This window comes from Filobasidium floriforme (genome assembly GCF_021052385.1).
Source record: "Filobasidium floriforme strain CBS 6241 chromosome Unknown HD553scaffold_14, whole genome shotgun sequence".
Classification (NCBI taxonomy): domain Eukaryota; kingdom Fungi; phylum Basidiomycota; class Tremellomycetes; order Filobasidiales; family Filobasidiaceae; genus Filobasidium; species Filobasidium floriforme.
Genome location: NW_025763635.1, coordinates 149,648 through 168,740, shown reverse-complemented (window position 1 = coordinate 168,740; position 19,093 = coordinate 149,648). Strand labels below are relative to the sequence as shown.

The window sequence follows — 19,093 nt, the reverse complement described above, 5'->3', positions numbered from 1 at the left end:
AGATTGATGAAGAAGAAAGAACAGCTTAACACGAAGGCGGCCAAGATGCGAGCTCAAAGGGCGGAAGTCGAGGAAAGGCAAGCCCTTCTAGATATTAGGGAGGCCGAGATCGAAGACCGCGAGACCGACCTCGAGATCAAGCTGACCGTCGCCGACGACATGGCGGTCGATGTCGGCGAGGCGACCGGATTAGCCGAGAACTTGCATATCGACTGAGTTTCAAGCCATAGCGAACGTAGGGGGGCAGATACAGAGAATGACGTGATATCCGACGAAAGAATCGCTTTGTACCGGGTAGGATTGATGACCGCATATATTTATGTTCGTATTGACCCTTTTACAACAAGACGATCGGCGCCGTGAAATTACTTGCATCCTACAAGCCGAAATCAACTTGATCAGCTTCAGGACAGCGATAACTTCGAAGTCTGAACTCACGTTGCGCCAAGATGGCCGGTCCGTGCTCTTTCCATTCTTCCGCTCCGACCCACAACTGATGGAACGTCCCCAAACTCGCCAAGATGCTCCCTCCCAGCCAGACCGAATGTCTCCGCTCGATCGAGTTACCCGGAGCGTGGATCTTGAGCTTGCTACCGGGGATCTTGAGGGAGAGTTCGTGATTCAGTCGATCGGCGAGACCGGGGATGGTAGATCCGCCACCGACGAGGACGATGTTCTGGAGTAGCACAGCTCGGTGGTCCGAGTCGACGGCAAAGACGCTATCGTGCACCAGGTCAGCTAGGCCTCGGAGTTCATTCAAGGGGTGAGCCGTCGGTGCCGAAGGAGTCGCGTAGAGTTGTTCGGGTGGTGCAATGGTCTGCGAAGCATCACATGCAACGTTTGAGTATCGTTTCTTAGCGAGATGGGTGTCAAACACGCCTCCAACTCACCTTGTCCAAGAACGCCTCTGGGTTGAATATGCTCTCCGTCAACCTGAACCTCTCCTCTCCGAACTGCGCTCCGTATCCATCGGGGAACTCGTACATCTTGGTCGGTTTACTCCTCGCCAGCCTGTCACCGACACCATACTTCAAGTCAGTCTCGTTTGGCCTTGGCAGCGGTTTTATCGAAGCGGTGCCAAGCTCGAAATCCGGACTCACTCGGGCGAATAACCTCCGACCATGACCTCCGCACACCCTTCCCTCCACCCATCGACAACCTTGTTCGTCCAGTACGACTTCCAACTGTCTGTGGTCTTGTCCACCCTGGCCTGGTTCCACTGGACCTGAGGCGGCTGGCCCAATCCGACGGGTTTACGCGATTTGATCAGGTGATGAGGAAGCAGAGAAGTCGACGAGTGAGAGTGTTTGAGGAAGGTTTGGATCTGCGAATTTAGGAGGGTGATGGAGAGGGGTTGACGTTTGGTGCCTAGCGGGAGGTCGAGCGGGGTTCAAGGGTCGGGGTGAGCATGCTTCTGGTTGCAGCAACGATCTCTGGCTTTTCGATGTGAGGAGGACTTACCTGATCGGATAGCGTATCCGTCACAGACCGGTACGACGCTGACGAGATCACTCCCAACGTCTACGATCAAGGCCGTCCCCTTCCCAGCAGCGAATCTACGGAAACCCAAGAACAATCGCAGAATCCAAATAATCGCAATATCCCAATGTTTCGTCAGCCCACTCGTTCCAACAACGGATGATCACCCCGTCACCATCCTTCCCCTTCCGCCCTCCTTCAGAGAAACCCAAAATGGAATCGACCTCGAAGACCTCGGGGACTCACGCGCTCAAAACGCTCGAACAAGCGATATAAACCCCCGGCACCCCCTCCCCCTCAAAAGCCACCTCTGCCAACAGTTCCCTAGCCTGGCGCGTATTCCAAGCGGGCTCTGTTAGGAGGAGAGGGTGGGCGGTCGGTTCGGAGGTTGGGAGGGAGAGGGATGTGTGTAGGGTGTGGTGCAGCAGGTGGGGGAGGGCTTCGGGGTCGGTTACTGTGATGTGATCCGATGTGGGATGGTATGATATGATATGGAGGTCCGGGTCAAGGCGTGAATGAAGACGGAATACAGGTGTAGTAAGGAGAGTATGGGAATGACCGAGAATATGATGTTATATCAGCAATCCGCCTTGTTTCCTCTTTGTTTCCTCTTTGTTTCCTTTCGGGGCTTTTGTAGACGGGGTATGGTCTGGTACTGACTGATCCCATCCCGCATCAACGACCCGACCTCCATCCCTTCCCTCCACATGTTCACTCCTTGGTCGCCCATGAAGAAACGTTTTTCCACTTTTCCCCGTTTGTTGTTCCCATTCACCGTGTTCCCGTTCGTGTTCGTGTTCCCATTCGTGTTCAAATTCAAGTTGGACTCTCCTTCTGGTGTTCGACGGTCGGAGGGGGCGTCCACTGCCATAGAATTATCATTGTCACCGGAAGTTGAAATTGAAGCACCGACATCACCATCTTCCCCAGCCAGGTTGGAGTTGGAGTTGGACTGGTGGTGGTGCTGGGAGGAAGAGAGGTTGATATAACCGAAGGCGGTGGGGACGACCGAACGTGGGGTCTCTTCGCCTGCGAATCCAGATCGGGTGGTTTGGGTCCCGATGTCGATGACTATCGCTGAGACTTCGTCTGCAGGGGTTTTTGTTTTTGTATAAGTGGGGTGGTCGTGAGCGTGAGCGTGTTGTGTGGAGGTCGTGAGGGTATAGGGTATAGGGTGGTGGTCGTGTTGAGAGACCGACGGTATTGATGGTGATGATGGTGATGGTGATGTGGAATTGTGGAAAGGTAGTCGGAGTTCATAAGGTGGATTTCGCAAGTCGCAAGTCGCAGGTGAATCGCGTAGTATGACATGACATTAGCCGGCGTATCGGCGCAAGACGAAAGGTTATAGATGAGTATACATGATGCTTGATAACATAATGTAGATGAACACTTACCTCCTCCATAAGTAGCTGGGTTCATCTTCGATTCAGAGCTCTAAGTTATGTAGCGAGCGGTACTTGACACCGAGTTCAAGTTCGAGTTCGAATTCGAGTTCGAGGTTGAGGTAGAGGGTTTCGCGTTTCTTCGTGTGGGCGGCTCGTTCGACTTGCACTCTTTTCTACGACGAAGGTCTTTGAGGTGATCTACTTTGAACCTGAGATGGGAGGAATGTCTACAAGTGTTACCGTGGTGCGATATAGGTAAGAGGTGTACCAAGTGATGTGACCTGACCGGTGGAACTTGTCTCAACCAGCTCGTTCAGGTTGCTGCCTTAAAACATGGAACATGCCTTTCCCACGCGTTTTCGGCAGAGTCGGTCGATGGTTTCATGCCCTTCGACGATGGCGACAGCGACGTCGAAGGCATAAGTAAGACGAGGAGTGAGGGGGGTTGTCTCAGCTATCCTGTGTATTTCGTCATTGTTGCCGTCGTCGCTGTCGGAATCGGTCCATTTACTAGCTAGTGCTAAGGTTAGGCTCCAGCTTTGTCAGAGCGACACCTCGTCCGAGGAGAGAGAGGATCGAGAGATTCAAACAACCACACACCTGGTCACTTTTGAACATCATCACCACCGTAGCATCAACATCATCACTCTCACTACCACCAGGACACCTCCTCAATCATCTCTTCTTAGCATAACCATAGTATCGTATAGCATAGCATATCGCACCCCTTCTTGCCCTCTTTCCGCCCCCCTACCTTGAAATCGACCCGGGCTCTTTCGATACCCACCACCACCACCATCACCCATACATCCATAGAGACTCAGACGCCCGGCCGGACCTTACAATTACATGCCTAAAGGGAAAAAACAGGGTGCGAAACAAGCCAAGGCGGCGGTTGCCGCTCGACAACAACAGGCGGTTGCGGCTGCTGCTGCTGCGTCTATATCGAGAGATTTGAAGGATGAAGTAGATGTGGATGTGGATGTGGATGTAAGGGAGAGGGAGGGGGGTGTGGGGACGGTGGGAAAGGATGAGAATGGGGTTGTTGGGGCGCGGAAGGTGAATGGGATGACTTCCACGACGACGAAACAGACGGGCAAGACGAATGTGAACGGGACGGCACCAACACAGAACCATAACCAGGGCCAGAAGACGACCTACGAATCATCCCGCGGCAAGACGTTCAACGAACACGTCGACCATACCTCTTCTAAACACGGGCCGACGACGATGGTCCCCGTCTCTCACTCTTCTACGTCGACGATCTATATGAACAAGGCTCTGACAGGGGGCGGGTTGGGAGGTCTGCAAGAGAGGTTGATGGGCATGTTGACTAAAGGGGAGGATCATGTGCCTATTCAGCCGCAGGAGAGACGGAAGGGGGGTGGGGGTGAGAAGGGGCAGGGGCAAGGGCAGGGTCAAGGGCAGGCTCATGGGCAGGCTCAAGCTCAACCTCGAGGACAGTCACAGGCGGTGCCGAATTCAAATTTGAAGTCGACCCCTCCTTCTGCACCGACATTCAACCCGGTCTTGACCCCAGCTGCAAACCCCACGCCGAACCAGAACCAGAATCAAAACTCTGCGCCGACGGTCAAAAAGAACCCCTACCCGAACTACAACGACCCGTTGCAACAACTCTCAACAAAGAACCCGACCGTGGAATCCTCCCTCTCGATCAACTCGTACCCCAACTATCCTTACCCGCCTACTTCGGTCACTTCGCTGCACCAACCCGGGTTCTTGGCCCCGCCCACTGCACCGGCTTCGTCAGCCCATGGACTGGGTCTAGGTCCGACCCTTGTGGTACTGGACGATCCTTCGCACAAGTACCTCCAAGCGCAACAATCCTTCTATGCGACCCACCCCCCGACGCATAAAGTAGCAGCGTCTTCCATCCCCGACGTACCCCCTCCCCTCCCCGTCAGTCTCCCTAGGTTACCCTGTATCCCCCCGCTCGTCGTACACCAGGAACAACTTTATTTCGATGACGGACTAGGGGCTCCGGGGAAATGTCCTCATGGAAGGAAATGGGGAGAGATCGGCAAGGAGCACAAGGAGGCGAGAGGGTTGGGGTTGAGTGATGTGGAGATGGATGATTTTATGGTCGATCTAGGGGATCTGGTTAGTAAAGAGTATGACGCGTGGATCGAGAGGTGTTGGTGAGTCGTCGATTTTCCGAGATCGGTTTTTTCTCCTGGGAGCTTGCGAAGGAAGAGGAAAACGCTGAACGGGTCCGATATGATTGCCTTTTTTTCTTTTTGATTTGGCGCGGCTTGGTGGCGCAGGGTCGAAGCGTTTCATTATACGTACACCGTCTCCCTCCCAGCGATGATCATCGGGTTCATCCAGTGCGGCGCCACCCCAACTTTCCTCCGCAAGAACATTATCTACGGAGGATCCTCCATCGATGCGCTGTTGGCACATAACTTCAGGATCTTGTTGAGGGAGGAACATGAGAGGAGAATGTCGGACGAGGATGGGAGTAGGAGAGGGGTGGATATCGGGAACCTCTTGGCGGGGTTGGTCCCCGGGAGCAATGCCGGTGCTGGGGGGAGTGGGAGCGGGACAGGTGGAAATGGGGGTGCAGGGATGAATGTCAATGGGAACAGCGGACAGGCGGGTCGACCGGCTGGAATTGACCTGCAGGCAAAGGTACTGCAGCCGCCTGCGAACATCGGCTCGGAAGTCCAGGCGAACAACGACGTAGACGAGGCTTATGCTCTTAGTAACGGAGTCCAGCGTGACGGACGAGACGAGGACTTGGACGACGAAGCGTTCGCTGGCGATGAGCAGGGTTACCCCAGGGCGACCGATTCGGGGGTGACGAGCGTCGCAGATGGGTTGACGGCCATGTCTCTGGAAGGGCACGACCTGGAAACCGTCGATACCCTCCCACGTCCGCCTCCACCTCCACCTCCACCGCCACCGGTTCACCTGAACCCGCAGCAGGCTTACAGCAACATGGGCCCTAGCCCGCATTCCTTGCTGAACACCAACCCGGCTTCGGCGGGATCGGGCAGCACGTCCAATTCGACTTTTCAGCATCCGTTGCAGAGGCACCTCTGGGACCCGGCTAGGACGGGGTATGGGAACGGAGTGTGTTTCTACGACTTGGCGTTGTTGCATGGAAGACAGGGGGACGATCACGCTCCGTGCATGTGTGATTTGACGGCGTGTAGGACTTGTTTCCACGAGTTGCTCTACTTCCGGGGAAGGCGTGAGGTCATTCATCCGCATGATGACGAGGAAGATGAGGAAGAGGACGAAGATGTGGACGGCGATGAGGAAGAGGAAGAAGACGTAGAGGACGAGGATGACGAGCTGGCGCAAGAGGCTGATGAGCAGGACGAGCACTCGCATCACCATCATCGACACCATCGTCATCGCCATCACCGACACCATGGGGATGAGGACGAGGAAGACGACGAGGACGAGTTTGATGACGGAGAGTGTGACCATGATCACGATCATGACGAGGATGACGAAGAGGATGATGACCACCATCATCATCACCATCACCACCACCATCATCATCACCACCATCATCAACAGCGATCACACGACTCTCAGGGTTACGCACGGCGGATGTCACCTCTGCAGATCAAACCGCCCGACTTGTCCGACATCATGCTTGTCGAAGAGCATCTTCGTACGAGATTACACTACATGGCATCGCCCGATGTCGTCCTGCGTTACGGCGACGAAGATGAATTCATCCCCTCCATGGAGTACGTGGCGGTACCCGGGTCAGGTGGTGGTACACCGGTCGACGAAAAGGCAGACGGGATGGCCAATCCGAGCCCCAATCCCGCGACGCCGGCTGGACAGGCCGCTAAAAAGGGTCCTACCAAGAAGATCCTACAAGGTCGAAAGATGAAGGGAGGCCGGGTCGTCAAGGGTGGGATCCCTCCCAAGATTGTCACGGTGAACAAGGAAGAGACGAACGGGTCGAAACCTAACGGAGATGGTCTGACCGGCGAGGTCCAGATGAAGCCCCGGTTGAATGGCAGTCAATTGCCCTTGAGCTGGACGATGGAGAGCGCCAACTCGAGGAATAATGCGGTCACCTTGACGTATAGGCATCTCGTCAGGGTGAGTTCCGGCTCGGCGTGGTCTTGGAGCTGATCGCACGCTGACTTGATGATCTTGTGGATACAGCACTTGCACGCCACTGCACAGCACATGTCGCCGTTCGACTTTGACGAGTATGCTGATGACGCCGCCGTGTTGACCGAGATCCATCCGCTTGCTGTGTATCGAAGACTCGTGGAGCCCTATGTCAGAAGACGGGCAGCTCAATACGACGAGATGAAGGCCCGAGCAGAGGCTGCCGGCACCGAACTCGCGGACCAAGATTCACCGGGTTCCGAAGTCCTCAAAGTCGATTATAACGCGTGGAAGAACTGCATGGAAAAGTGGGAAAAAGAGGTGGCCATCAGGGAAAAGGAAGGAGTGCGTCGAATGCTGAGCGCAGCTTGACATCGGTCGCGGGTTGCTAACGGTCGTCGGATGATCGCCTCGCAGGGCAACGCCATCTTAAAGACCCAGCCAGCCAGGGCGGTCGCTTTCTATACCCAAGCAATCTGTCTGGACAGCGAGAACCCGGTGTATTATCTAAATCGCGCTGTGAGCAATAATCTCCGGAACTCACCTGCTGCGCTTACGAACCGTGCTGACGATCCATCCCACATCAGGCCGCTTTCAACGCCATCGAGAACTATGAGGACGCAGAGATCGACTGTTCTCGCGCCCTTAAACTTAACAAGTCGCATCTCAAGGCTTGGTACCGCCGTGCCATTGCCCGTAAAGGCCTCGGCAGACTCGACGAGGCCGAACAAGGTGGGTTTCGTCTAGTAGCTCCACATTTGCAAGATCATCACGCTGATTATAGCTACTGCGATACAGACATGCTGCAACTCCTCTCGCAAGCCCCTAACATCCAAGCAGCTACGGCGGAACTTGCAGCCATCCGGAAAGAGATCGAGGACATGAAGAAGCGGGAAGAGGTCGATGAGGTCGATTGATCGGTAGAATGGGCTTGGGACGCTATCCTTGTCGATCTTTATCTTGTCTGCTACAATCGCAGCATTGTCACCAACATTTGCATCATCGTTGCACGAACGATGCTGTTATTGGAGGCTGCCTGACAGCCCGCTGCTTCTCGCGATTACATAAAAGCTGTAATGTAACGATGGACAGGCTCGATGTGCCCTGCCCCACTTGAAATACAATTGCGGAATCACAGAGAGGTAGGCCATGTCTTGGGTTCGGTCGGAAGGGCCCGAGCCGTGAGTCAAGCACCTCACCTGCGGGGTCGACCACAAGGTAAGAATGTCAATGGAGGAAGGCAACTGGTCTGGTATCACCAAGCACATGCTGCTGGACTTTATGCAAGTTCCTACAGAGTGCCGCACATAAATTGAGAGCGATCCCACTTGACACAATGTCAGCTTTATCAATCCAATTGCCGTCTACCGTGCTACTCTCCTTGCCAGTCTTGAGGTCATCATAAACATCCTGCTTGGTGTGATGATTGACAAAGGACTCAACATCAATGTATTCGATTCCGTTCCCTATGGTATGTGAGATCGACCTCGTTTTGTTTGCGGGACACACCAACACCTGACATTGCGCCACTGCTTGACATGACCAGCCCTTACATTATCACGCCCTTGACAGATGTCAGCTGAGTTTCCAAGGCCCACATCATGCCTCTGTATGATAGTACTCTCGACCATATCGTGTCCAGCAGAGGCCGACCACCCGTCACCGACCAAGAGCCACGGAGCGACCTATTGGGCGATCCTGCAGCCTATCCGGAAGAAGTCTACAAATTGAGCATGGCATACATCATCATGATTTGTTGAGGTATTTACACAGGTCTCCAGGCTGTCATGGATGTGAGGTGATGGACGATACGTGCAGGCTACAAGTTTGGCGCCATCTGCGAGCGCCACAACATGCCTGAGCGTATGCAGAAGTACTCCAGCCAATATCACACCAACAAAAGCCCCTTGGCAGCAGGAGCGGAGGCACCATCTCCTCTCCTGAATAACGTTCTGCTTTCTTTGCTTTCAGTTTGACTTCGATGAAAGCAGTAATAGCTTGCGCCCACTCAACATCCCCCTTATTGGTCAGACTATCCTTCAGATCGACAAAAGCGTGGCGCGAGAGGACTTCTTTCGTTGTGACTTCTCCTGAATTCAGTAGGAGTCAGGCCTGTTGAGGACCTCGTCGAAAGGACTCCTCTTGGCCCGACATATGCATTAGAGTCATTCGAAGTCTTCCAAGAATTTCGGGAGTTGCTGAAGGGAAGGTCTTGAGATGTCAAGATACATCAGACGGACACGTTACCAATTGACCAGGTGGATATCTTGGAGGTGACACTGCAACAGAAGGCCAAGGCGCAACACAAGGCTGAGGTGCTACACACTATCTCTCTCCGCACAGCCCTGTGCCACCTTGAGAAGCATGGACTGCAAGGTGTCTTTAATAGCCGTGCCTTGGGTACGTCGGGTGGAACGACAGGTCGATCGTTAGTGTTTCAGGTGATCTCCGAACACAGTAGCGCTACCCAGACAACGCGAGTCCATATTAAGGCAGCCGGTAAAGGACCAAAGGCCAAGGCCATGCTCAATCCAACGCAACTAGCCAAGCAACCTCGGCATAACTCATTTTGGTTTCGGGAGTGATGATGTGCTCGATTCGCTGCCTGGGCGGCATCTCTGTATCATCATCTTCGTCCCTGTCAGCATCCAGGATTTCGATTGGCGTCGTCTTACAGGCCTGAGAAACGTTCATACACAGTCCATTACAGGATAATTCTTGTTGTGTCGTATTGCGCTCATCTAGTATTTATTGCTCTCCACGTCATCTACCCTACAACCCCACCGGGCCAACCCTCAAACATCCCACCCGATCAACAAGTTATCGATCAACCTCGTCTTCCCCACCCAGATAGCCCCGGCTACAACCGCTTCTCGACCGTGCAATTCTCCTCGGATAGGCTCGAAAGTGACCTTGTCGAAAACCTCGATATAGTCGTATTTAATGGAAACATTTGAGGATTGGGAAGCTTCTTTGGAGACGGTCTCGATAAGGTCTCGGGCGGCTTGGATAGCAGACTCTGCAGTGGTCGGTGTAGATGTTGAAGGGAAGCTAGATGTCAAGGATGATCTGACTTGGGAGAGCGCCCGGTGTAAGGTCGGTGCGTAGGGGCGTTCGGCTTCCGTCAGGTAGGCGTTCCTGGAAGAGAGAGCCAGGTGGTCCGAGGTGTCCCGGGTTGTGGGGATGATATGCAGGTTGTCGGTCGTCGGATAGGCTGTTAGGAGGTCTTTGAGCACTTTGTCATACGTAGCAAAAGTGATGGCGAAAAGCAATCAGTTTATTATGGCTCAAAAGAGGCATTCGAGTATGGCTTGATGAAATGAGGACGATACGAAAGAGGACGTACTGATCTTGAGGAGAAGCGCTTGTTGAATATCCTTCTGCCCGAAGTAGGCGTGGTCAGGTTGGACTGCGTTGAAGAGCTTCGTACAGACCGTCGCTACTCCCCGAAAGAATTGCGCTGCATGAAACAATCAGAAATCCGGAATATCGACATCAGTACAGTATAAGACGAAACAGGACGAGTGATACGTGGATTACGGAATTGAGACGAGACTCACGACGACTGGCCCCCTCGAGTACGTCCCCCCACCCCTTGACTTCCACAAACGCCCCCCGTTGTTTGTTCACATCCTGTAACATACTCTCCCCCGTCGAACCCGAAGCAGGAGCCGGCAAGCTGGATAACGGGTACATGGTCTCCCTGCTCGGCGTCCATACCACGAGCTTGTCCATTTCTTTCCCTGGATACTCGGAGCGGAGGAGGTTTTCCAGGAGTTCAAGATCCCGAGGTAAAGTTCGGGGGTAAGAGGAGAGGTCTTCGTGCGGTGCGAATTGGGTTGGGTTTACGAAGAGGGTGAGGACTGTCAAGGGGTTCGCTCGGAGAGAGTGCCGGACTGGACTGGTACGATCGTGCCGGGTGATCAGCTTCGGTTTTCCTAAAAGGATATAGAATCAGAGAGGAGGAAGGGGCTTACCGAGATCAAGGTGACCTTCGTGCAAAGCTCCCATTGTGGGTACGACGCCGACCGACTTGTCCTCCTTGAACGCTCGTCGGCGCCATGCTCGGAGGTCGGGCAACGTCGAGATGGTTGGGATCAAGGAAGAGCTGGGTCGAGCCGAGGTGGACATGGTGCGTGAGAGGGTGCGTGTGAGAGTCTTTGCTAGGTTCATGACGGCAGGCGACGAGAGTCAGGGGAATAGATAGGTCCTGCAGTAGCTGGACATGGTAGCTAGGTAGAATCAAGGTCTATGTCTCTTTCGTTCCAACTTTTTGCTCGGTCGTCCCCGCGCAACTCCGGATGAAATACGGAAATCTAGCGAAATAGCGGAAAACACGATTACAGCTCGAGTCGCTCATCGACCCCTCACACAGACCCTGAAGCGTCATAGGGACGTGGTTTGGACGCTACAACGTACGTTCAAGCATCTCGTTCATACTGCCTGTATATAACTGAGATCGAGTAGCGCAGTTGAGCCATCTTACATGATCGACTTGTAATTTTCAACTTCGGTCGCAGGCGTCTTTTCGCTAGAATTTATAGCGGAACTTGTGACCTTTTCCGGAAGTAAATTTCGCTCTTCAAGTGACCTTGATCGAGTTGAGCGTCTTCGAACTTGCTTGAATCTGCAAACAGACCCGCTTCTTCCTTCGAATTAGACTGCTAGACTGCACACACAGGAAAATCAAGCTATCTCAAAGCTCTGCGATCTGATTCAAACAGACCTAACCAGCCAGGAACCCCTCCAAACCTAAACATCTCGAAAAGCAGACGGACCACAATATCAGAACCTCGCCATACCTCAACTTGCAAGTAGACTAAATCACACCGAATGTCAGGCCGAGGAGGACGAGGCGGCGGAAGAGGAGGTCGAGGTGGTGGAAGAGGAGGTTTCCAGGGAGACAGACCAAGAGGAGGTCCGGAGGGTGTGGCTGTGGGGACGTTGACGCATGCGGATTTGCAGAGGACGGTGAAGACTGAGAGGTTGTACCCGGTGAGTCCGCCCGCCCAGCCTGTTGCAAATGAACACGACCTCCAAGCAGGTTGTAGCGTGACTCGATGATACTGAGACCGATCAAATGATTCTTGATACGCAGGAGTATCAATTGAAAGATATGAGGAACCCGGATCAGGCGGAATCACGTGTCTGCGTGTTTACTCGGGAGATGGCAAAGAGCCTCAGGTTCAGTCCTTATCGTCTGAGGGATAACGCAGAGAAGGACGGTGAGTCATAAATGACCTCTCTATACTTTGGTATCATATCACTGTGCAGACCGTAGACCAACTCGTCGGAACCTCTGTCCTTGAACTTTCTTTTCCCACTCTGCTACCCGGCAATACCTCCCTTCCACTCGACCGGACCCTGCAGACATGGCCTCGTACACGGACAAGTACAAACAAAAGAGATCACTCAACGCGCTCAACCTGAACGCCGAACAGTTGGGGCTGGAGAAGGATTTCTTCCCGAGACAGATCTGGGAGATGTATTTTGAGGGAAAAGATCCGGAAGGTCAGTTTCAGGACATGACACCCTCGACAAGCGGTTTTATTTTGCGATACCGCAGGAGAAAGGGAAGCTGATACGGGTTTTATTAATGGTTGCTTTCTCGTTCTGTTTTGTTCTTTGATGGTTCTATAGGTGCGGCGAAGGAGGAGAAAAAGAAGAATAAGAAAAAGAAGAAGAGCGTCGACGAATTAGACGAAGGTGCCGCTAGTCAAGAGGTTCGTTCAAAGTACCCACTCTGCATATACCCGGCGCTTTCTTCTTGTACTGATATCACCTCATACCGTTTTGATTCCTTTTAGGAATTTTCGGACGAAGATATCATGCTCGAAGACCAGCTGTCAGAAGAGGAAGATTATGGGGAAGACGATTATGGGAATAATTACTTTGACGCTGGGGAGGAAGAGGGCGGGGATGACGATGGTGGCGGTGGAGGTGGAGACGAGTTCTAGACTCGAGTACAGAGATCGAATTCCGATCATACTTGGTAGCGCGGTGTATGTATTATCATGTAGCTGTCCTTGGGAGCAGCGTGTTGTATCCGTTATGTCCTATTATACAACCTAAGCAGTTTATCTGAAGAGGACCTTGTTACCGTCTATCCTCCCGCCTAACGATTTTATCAGGTCATCAGCCCTAGGTCTGCCTGTCGACCCATTCTTCAGGTGATCATCCCACTCGTCCTTTACCTCGGCTACGTCTGCTGATAGAGCAATCTCGGATCCCAAGAGACTTCCAGCGAAATCGACCTTCATCCCCATGGCCCACCCACTTCTCATCATTCCCCATGTCCGTTCGCGCATCTTAGGCAGTGCAAAGCCGATGACGACCTTCTGATCCGCTTGTAGGTCTGACCGTAGTATCCGGTAATACGCCAGTGGTGAAGGCTGTATTATTGCTCGGTAGACCTCCAAAGCCAGCGGGAGGTCGGGGTGATCGGCTCTGACGAACGGCGGTCGGCGATTGGGCTTTTTGCCAGAAGGACGGGTGAGCTTGAAATAGTCGGTCCAAAAATCGACGGGAGAATCTCGGTGTGCGATATCGTAGATCAACAAGAGGCTCGTATAGTATGCCCGGTTGTCGGTGGACTCGTTTCTCGGCGATTTCGCTTTCGAGGAGATCGAAAGAGCTTTCACTTGGGTTTCTAAATTCTCGTCGCCGGGCTTTGAAGTTGCGGCTTTTAGGTAGATTCCAGGAACCAGGACGGAGAGGCTTGATATTAATTGAGGATGGTTCTCCGCACGTATCGATAAGACGCTTGAGAGTTCGTAGACTAGGTATATGGCCATAGAAGTTAGTTCAGAAGCGACACGGATCAGACAAGCTAGGCTAGAGCTTACCTTTGACGGCAAACGAATCCATCCTCCGGCTGGCCAATACACCTTCCCGCAGTTTCCCTGTCAATGATTACCTCAGCATGCCCGCCTTTCCGAAGTGGTCAATCGAGGTAGACTTACGTAGATGAAGAAGGATGACGCCTAGCGATTCCTTGCCATCCTTCTCAATCGCTAGATCTTGCTCTGATCGTGGGTAAAGAATCCGGTTTACGGGTTCATCGGATTTGAAGGAAGGGAACCGGATGTAGAAAGCTTCTAGCTGACGATCGATGACCGTGAATTTCAGCTATTGCCCCTTTCGCACGATTTGGCTACGACTAAGAGGAATCTGAACCTACCTTGTCTTCTATCCAGAGCAAGAACTTTTCTTGAATATCCCGATCTAACAACCCATCACCTTCGCCATCCCCATTTCCACCTGACCGACTGAGTGTACCGAGCATTTCCATCTCGTCTAGTTTCTTGTAAGCTCGGTGGGAAGTGGAGATGGGTTGAAGGTCGGTCGAGGGAGATGAGAGGGAGGTTGAGGGAGGAATCGCAGCGGGGCGGACCGGGGTCGAGGGAGGAGGTCTGGTGTTCCATGATCGGGCGTCTCCAGAATTCGGACGAGGCGGTAGTGAGGTAGACGGAGGTGGCCTGGCTTGTATTGCACTCCCGGTCGTCCGATCTTCATTGCTGAATCTGGTCGGCGTTGGCCGATAGCTAGATGTAGAAGGGTTGGGCTTGCGAAGACCTGGTTCATCCCGTGACGAGCTGGAGGGTACGCTCGAAGCCGGCAAGCTCGACCATATATCCCCTCCGGACGATGTTCCTGCGTTCTCAATGTTCTGCCAACGTGAAGTTCCGCTCAAGTCTGGAGCTCGCATTGCGCCCCGACCTCTTGCTTGATTTCGACCTGCGTGCGTGCTCAGCTCGCGATCGTCCGCCTGGCCGAGCGATCCTCGTGTTGAGCTGCTGCTCGTAGGGCGACCTCGATTTCTCCATGCTGGTGGCACATATTTATCACCCATTTTCATAAGTGATGTGTAGTGTCCAGTATACACCCACATCCATAGATGCGTTGCACCGATGAGGTAGACAAGCCAAGCTGATCACCTAACCTCGGATCAACCTCGAACGACGTGAGAGTGAATATACGTTTCGGAAACCCGACGAGCGACCTGTTTCACCTCGAGTTTCATCTAGCTGTACCCAATCAAGGCGGTCCATTCAATTCAAAAACAGGACAGAATCTTGATTACGCAATCGAATATTCTACATAGCTTTGGATCAATTGTACAAGATCTATTCTATTGCCAAATATAACCTAACCTGACGGTACGCATCGAGGACTACTCAACAAGCGAGACCCGATGAATTCGACGAAGATCCCCAAAACAAGCATTGAAATCTAAGTCCAGATACAAACGCCGATGCTGCAAGACTTCATGAAGGTGATACGATGAAAGGAACTTCCAGAACATCATTTCCAGGGTTCCGCAGTAATACGGTTCCCTCGGTGGATGATACCTCTTGGTATGGCAAATGTGTTTGTACGTAGATGTCGTGCGTACCGAGTACTGATGTTGTGTGAGCTGCGCACTCATCTCCAGAACTCTACCAGAAACTCTTTCTTCAACGATCTCATCATCGCTCTCGTCCCTTCGTACATATCTACGCATGACATACAAATAGCCAAGGCAACAGATATGCAGCAGTAGAAATGTCGGAATACACGACGCGTAGGCACAATGTCTTTCTTTGATCCGTTTCCCGGACAGACCACTTAGACTAGCTATCGCCCAAATCTCTCAGGCGCCCAAATTGTCGCGACGCCAGTATAGCAGCTGGCCCCATCCGGTCCCCCGTTTCCAACGACCGCTGGGAGAATCGAACAGGCACCAGAAAGTTCCTTGGTCCATGTCTTCTTCTCGAAGAGGCGCGTTCGAGTGAGCTGCCTTGTACTCTGCCAGTATCGCCACATGACCACATTCTGCCGTCACATTGTTTCCGTACAAGACCCGAGGACAGCATTTTAAGATTCTTTTGAGAAGAGCCAAGTTGGAGACGAACATATCCTGTGGGTCGGATCGAGAGGAGATGTCAATCTGTTCCTCATACACGTGGCCCATCCCCAAGCTATCAGCAGCAGCTTTCAAGCATGTATCGCAGATTCGATGATCGAATTCCCACTTGCGATGGTGCCAGGAATTACGAAAACTGACTTTATGCCGAAAACAGTGATAGCTTTTTGGAACAAACGGATCGTCGTCATTTCCAACCTCAGACGCAGTCGCTTCTGGGTCATTAGAGACCTTGGAAGCTCCGGCCTTCCCTTCTGACGCCTCTGTCTGTTGGTTCGAGTCCGAAGAGAAGGTAGGAAGAGTCTCGCTGGTTCTACAAGACATGTCGGGATCGAGTGGGCCGTAAAGGGATTCCGTAGGCCCGATTTGATGCGTATCGCAAGTTCGGGTGTCTGATAGCTGTTTCATGGTAAAAGGAACCATATCTATGATCCGAAGCTGACGGAGTGCAAGCTTGCCGCGAAGCTGGGTCTTCATCAGTCCATCTATGTGAAGATATCCAGGACATAAATACTTTCTTAACGATCATACGAAGTTGAATCGTCATGGCCTATGGTAGCTTTCCTTTCAATGACGCAACTCAGACAGGATATGACGACTTGATAGATCACGTCAAAAGGTCAGCGTTGAGCGTTCTTATCTAGATTCTGTATCGAGAACCAAAATCATGTACCGCAACTCGATCATGCAAGTTGATTCAGAGCACCGGACAGACATCAACGTTCTTGTGCTCGCGACACGCGCTTGAAAAGGAGTTTCAGATCCCGTACAGTATTATTATATAGGACGAAACACCAGGCCCTGACCGAAGGCTGGCGTGTAGTGCAACGGAGATCCCTGATCAGTGTCAGGACGGTGAGAATAGGTGAGCCGACTATATCGCTCGTTGACGTCCTCGACCGGGGGAAGACAAATGCCTAGCGATAGAGAAGGCGCACACTTCGCCGTGTGCTGTGTCGTCGCGTGACCATCCGTGTTGGCCGTGCCATGACATGTGGCTTTCTGAAGGCAAAACCGGGTGACAAGATGTTAGAACTCAAGATATTGCTTTATCAATGGCATGTGCTATCAGTCAATACAAAGGTACTGACCTGTTAGAACTCAAGATATTGCTTGAGATCTAACAGTCAAGTGGTGTATATTGATGATCTAGTTGTCCGAGATTTTCATCACCGGGGTGAGGTCCCAGCTTGGGTGATGCTGACTAAGCATCACCCCAGTCCCCAGTAATCCTAGGAAATAATCCCGGTAATCCTTGATTACTCGCGCGCGCGCACCTACTTTCTACACGTCCCCTCGGACTTCTCTATTCAGAGGTGGACGACATTGGTGTAGGTGCCCTGTTGATCTTCAGATTCATGTCATTGCAAAGTACTTGGAGCTGCTTTCCAGTGATTGGCTTGGTGAGGAGATCCGCAATCATCTGTTTAGTATTGAGGTATTTGACCTCGATCTTCTTGTCCTCAATCAGTCCCCTAAGAGCGTGGTGCAAAACATCAATATGTTTTGTCCGAGCATGGTTGGTGGGATTCTTAGCCAGTGCGATAGCTGGCTGGTTGTCCTCAAAAATGGTGACCGGTTTACCATCATGAAATCCTAGCTCCTGATCCATGATCGAGAGCCAGACCGCTTCTTTCCCAGCTGATCCAAGAGCGATGTATTCGGCCGCCGTGCTAGACCAGGCTACTGTGGTCTGTTTCTTGCTCTGCCATGATACCGGTCCATTGGCCAATGTGAACACATATGCCCCGACAGATTTCCGGTCTCCCTTGTCTCCGGCATACTCGGCATCCGAGTAACCAGCAATTTTCTGATTGCCGTCTCGGTGATAGACAAGACTGGCATCAACGGTGCCCTGAAGGTACTTCATTACCCGCTCACACGCTTTCCAGTGTGTCTCCTGGTAGGTTGAACAGAATGATGCAAGGTGTGAGATTGCAAAGGAAAGATCCGGTCGTGTCCCCCGAGCTAGATAATTCGCCTTTCCGATGAACTCCCGGAAAGGAAACCTGGTATCAGGTGGTAGTCGGTCTTCAGGTGGGAATGCGCTGATGACCTCTTCCACCGGAGTCTTGACGGGGTGACAGTCAATCATATTGAACTGTTCCAGGATCTCCCGAGCAAACTTCTTTTGAGATAGGGTGATGGTTCCCCTCTCCCGGTCCTGTTCGATCTCGATCCCCAGTAACACCTTGGGATCATCCGTCCACTTCATCTCAAACCTGGTGTTGAGCAAGGCTTTGGTTTCCTGGACCAAGCTGTCGGTGTCTCCGGCTACCAGTGCATCATCCACATATAGACCAAGTAGCACCTTTCCCTCCGGAGTGTCCTTGACAAACACCGACTGATCTGCTGAGATCGATGAGAACCCAAATCCACCCAGGATCTTTCTGATGTGCCGGTAAAACAGACGAGGAGATTGATGAAGACCATAGATCGCTCTGTTCAATAGGCAGATATGGTCCTCCTTCCCAGGTTCCTTGAATCCCTCAGGCTGTTCAATGTAGACGGTCTCTCCTTCCATGCTGCTGGAGAGGAAGGCGGTCTTGACGTCACCTTGTGACAGAACCATCTGTCTCTGGCACACTCGAGCGATGATGTACCGAATGGATTCCAGTTTGACAACCGGGGCAAAGATCTCTTGATAGTCGATCCCAGCTTTCTGGGTGTAGCCCCAAGCAACCAGTCTGGCCTTTGGCTTTTGAGTACCATCGGGTAGGTCTTTCATGGTACAGACCCATCGGACTGAGATCGGCTTTGGTTGTCCGGTCTGCCTCGGGACCAGGGTCCAGACCTGGTTCTTGGCCATCGATGCCATCTCATCCAGCTTCGCATCCAGATAGATGGGATCGGCAGGATTCATCTCAGCTGATGTCAGGAAAGCTATGTCTTCAAGCTTCGGTCCATGTGCAATGGCCGCATGATCCTGGAATCTCTTTGGAGCTTGTCGGGATCGTCTTGCACCATCCGGTAAGACCTGTGGGATTCCTGATCCTTGAGCTGGTACTGGAACGTATTCATGGTTCTTCCAGATACCAGTCCCTTTCTTCCGAGTGCTTTGTTGATCCACCGGGACCGGAATCCTACTTGGCGGCAGTGGTATCGGTCCTGCTGGCTGAACTGGGGCTTCCCCTATTTGGGGTTCGGCTTCCCCAATCTCTCGCTCAACTTCCCCCATCTCTCGCTCAACTTCCCCCATCTCTCGCTCAGCTTC

General features: G+C 52.5%; 6 protein-coding genes across 6 annotated transcripts; 2 read left to right on the top strand and 4 right to left on the bottom strand.

The window, feature by feature from the left end:
- Positions 1-193: 193 nt before the first annotated feature.
- HD553DRAFT_313140 (actin family) lies at positions 194-3,200 on the bottom strand. The gene is made up of 8 exons (XM_046180195.1): positions 2,877-3,200; positions 2,140-2,568; positions 1,726-1,933; positions 1,462-1,556; positions 1,101-1,368; positions 891-1,011; positions 439-817; positions 194-376 (listed from the first exon to the last, which is right to left on the bottom strand). The coding sequence occupies exons 1-8, from the start codon at positions 2,899-2,901 to the stop codon at positions 366-368; spliced, it is 1,536 nt and encodes a 511-aa protein (XP_046035628.1). The 5' UTR covers positions 2,902-3,200; the 3' UTR covers positions 194-365.
- A 1,563-nt stretch (positions 3,201-4,763) lies between these two features.
- On the top strand, positions 4,764-7,891 carry HD553DRAFT_273435 (uncharacterized protein; the record flags this gene model as incomplete). The annotated part of the gene is made up of 8 exons (XM_046177816.1): positions 4,764-5,026; positions 5,153-5,332; positions 5,825-6,167; positions 6,199-6,318; positions 6,438-6,959; positions 7,026-7,319; positions 7,392-7,493; positions 7,562-7,891. Coding segments are annotated over 8 exons (2,154 nt in total), but the record flags the coding sequence as incomplete, so codon positions are not given.
- Positions 7,892-9,583: 1,692 nt separating this feature from the next.
- Positions 9,584-11,184, bottom strand: HD553DRAFT_313135 (Pantoate-beta-alanine ligase). The gene is made up of 4 exons (XM_046180194.1): positions 10,952-11,184; positions 10,535-10,870; positions 10,321-10,434; positions 9,584-10,209 (listed from the first exon to the last, which is right to left on the bottom strand). Exons 1-4 carry the CDS (start codon positions 11,145-11,147, stop codon positions 9,770-9,772), a joined length of 1,086 nt encoding a protein of 361 aa, XP_046035626.1. The 5' UTR covers positions 11,148-11,184; the 3' UTR covers positions 9,584-9,769.
- Positions 11,185-11,522: 338 nt separating this feature from the next.
- Positions 11,523-13,055, top strand: HD553DRAFT_313133 (DNA-directed RNA polymerase III, subunit Rpc31). Its single transcript, XM_046180193.1, has 5 exons — positions 11,523-11,969; positions 12,073-12,199; positions 12,345-12,485; positions 12,615-12,697; positions 12,782-13,055. Exons 1-5 carry the CDS (start codon positions 11,808-11,810, stop codon positions 12,929-12,931), a joined length of 663 nt encoding a protein of 220 aa, XP_046035625.1. The 5' UTR covers positions 11,523-11,807; the 3' UTR covers positions 12,932-13,055.
- Positions 13,052-14,682, bottom strand: HD553DRAFT_343034 (uncharacterized protein; the record flags this gene model as incomplete). The annotated part of the gene is made up of 4 exons (XM_046182830.1): positions 13,052-13,752; positions 13,820-13,876; positions 13,937-14,075; positions 14,155-14,682. The coding sequence occupies 4 exons, from the start codon at positions 14,680-14,682 to the stop codon at positions 13,052-13,054; spliced, it is 1,425 nt and encodes a 474-aa protein (XP_046035624.1).
- A 924-nt stretch (positions 14,683-15,606) lies between these two features.
- Positions 15,607-16,426, bottom strand: HD553DRAFT_324635 (uncharacterized protein; the record flags this gene model as incomplete). The annotated part of the gene is made up of 3 exons (XM_046181514.1): positions 15,607-15,934; positions 16,021-16,278; positions 16,323-16,426. 3 exons carry the CDS (start codon positions 16,424-16,426, stop codon positions 15,607-15,609), a joined length of 690 nt encoding a protein of 229 aa, XP_046035623.1.
- Positions 16,427-19,093: the final 2,667 nt, after the last annotated feature.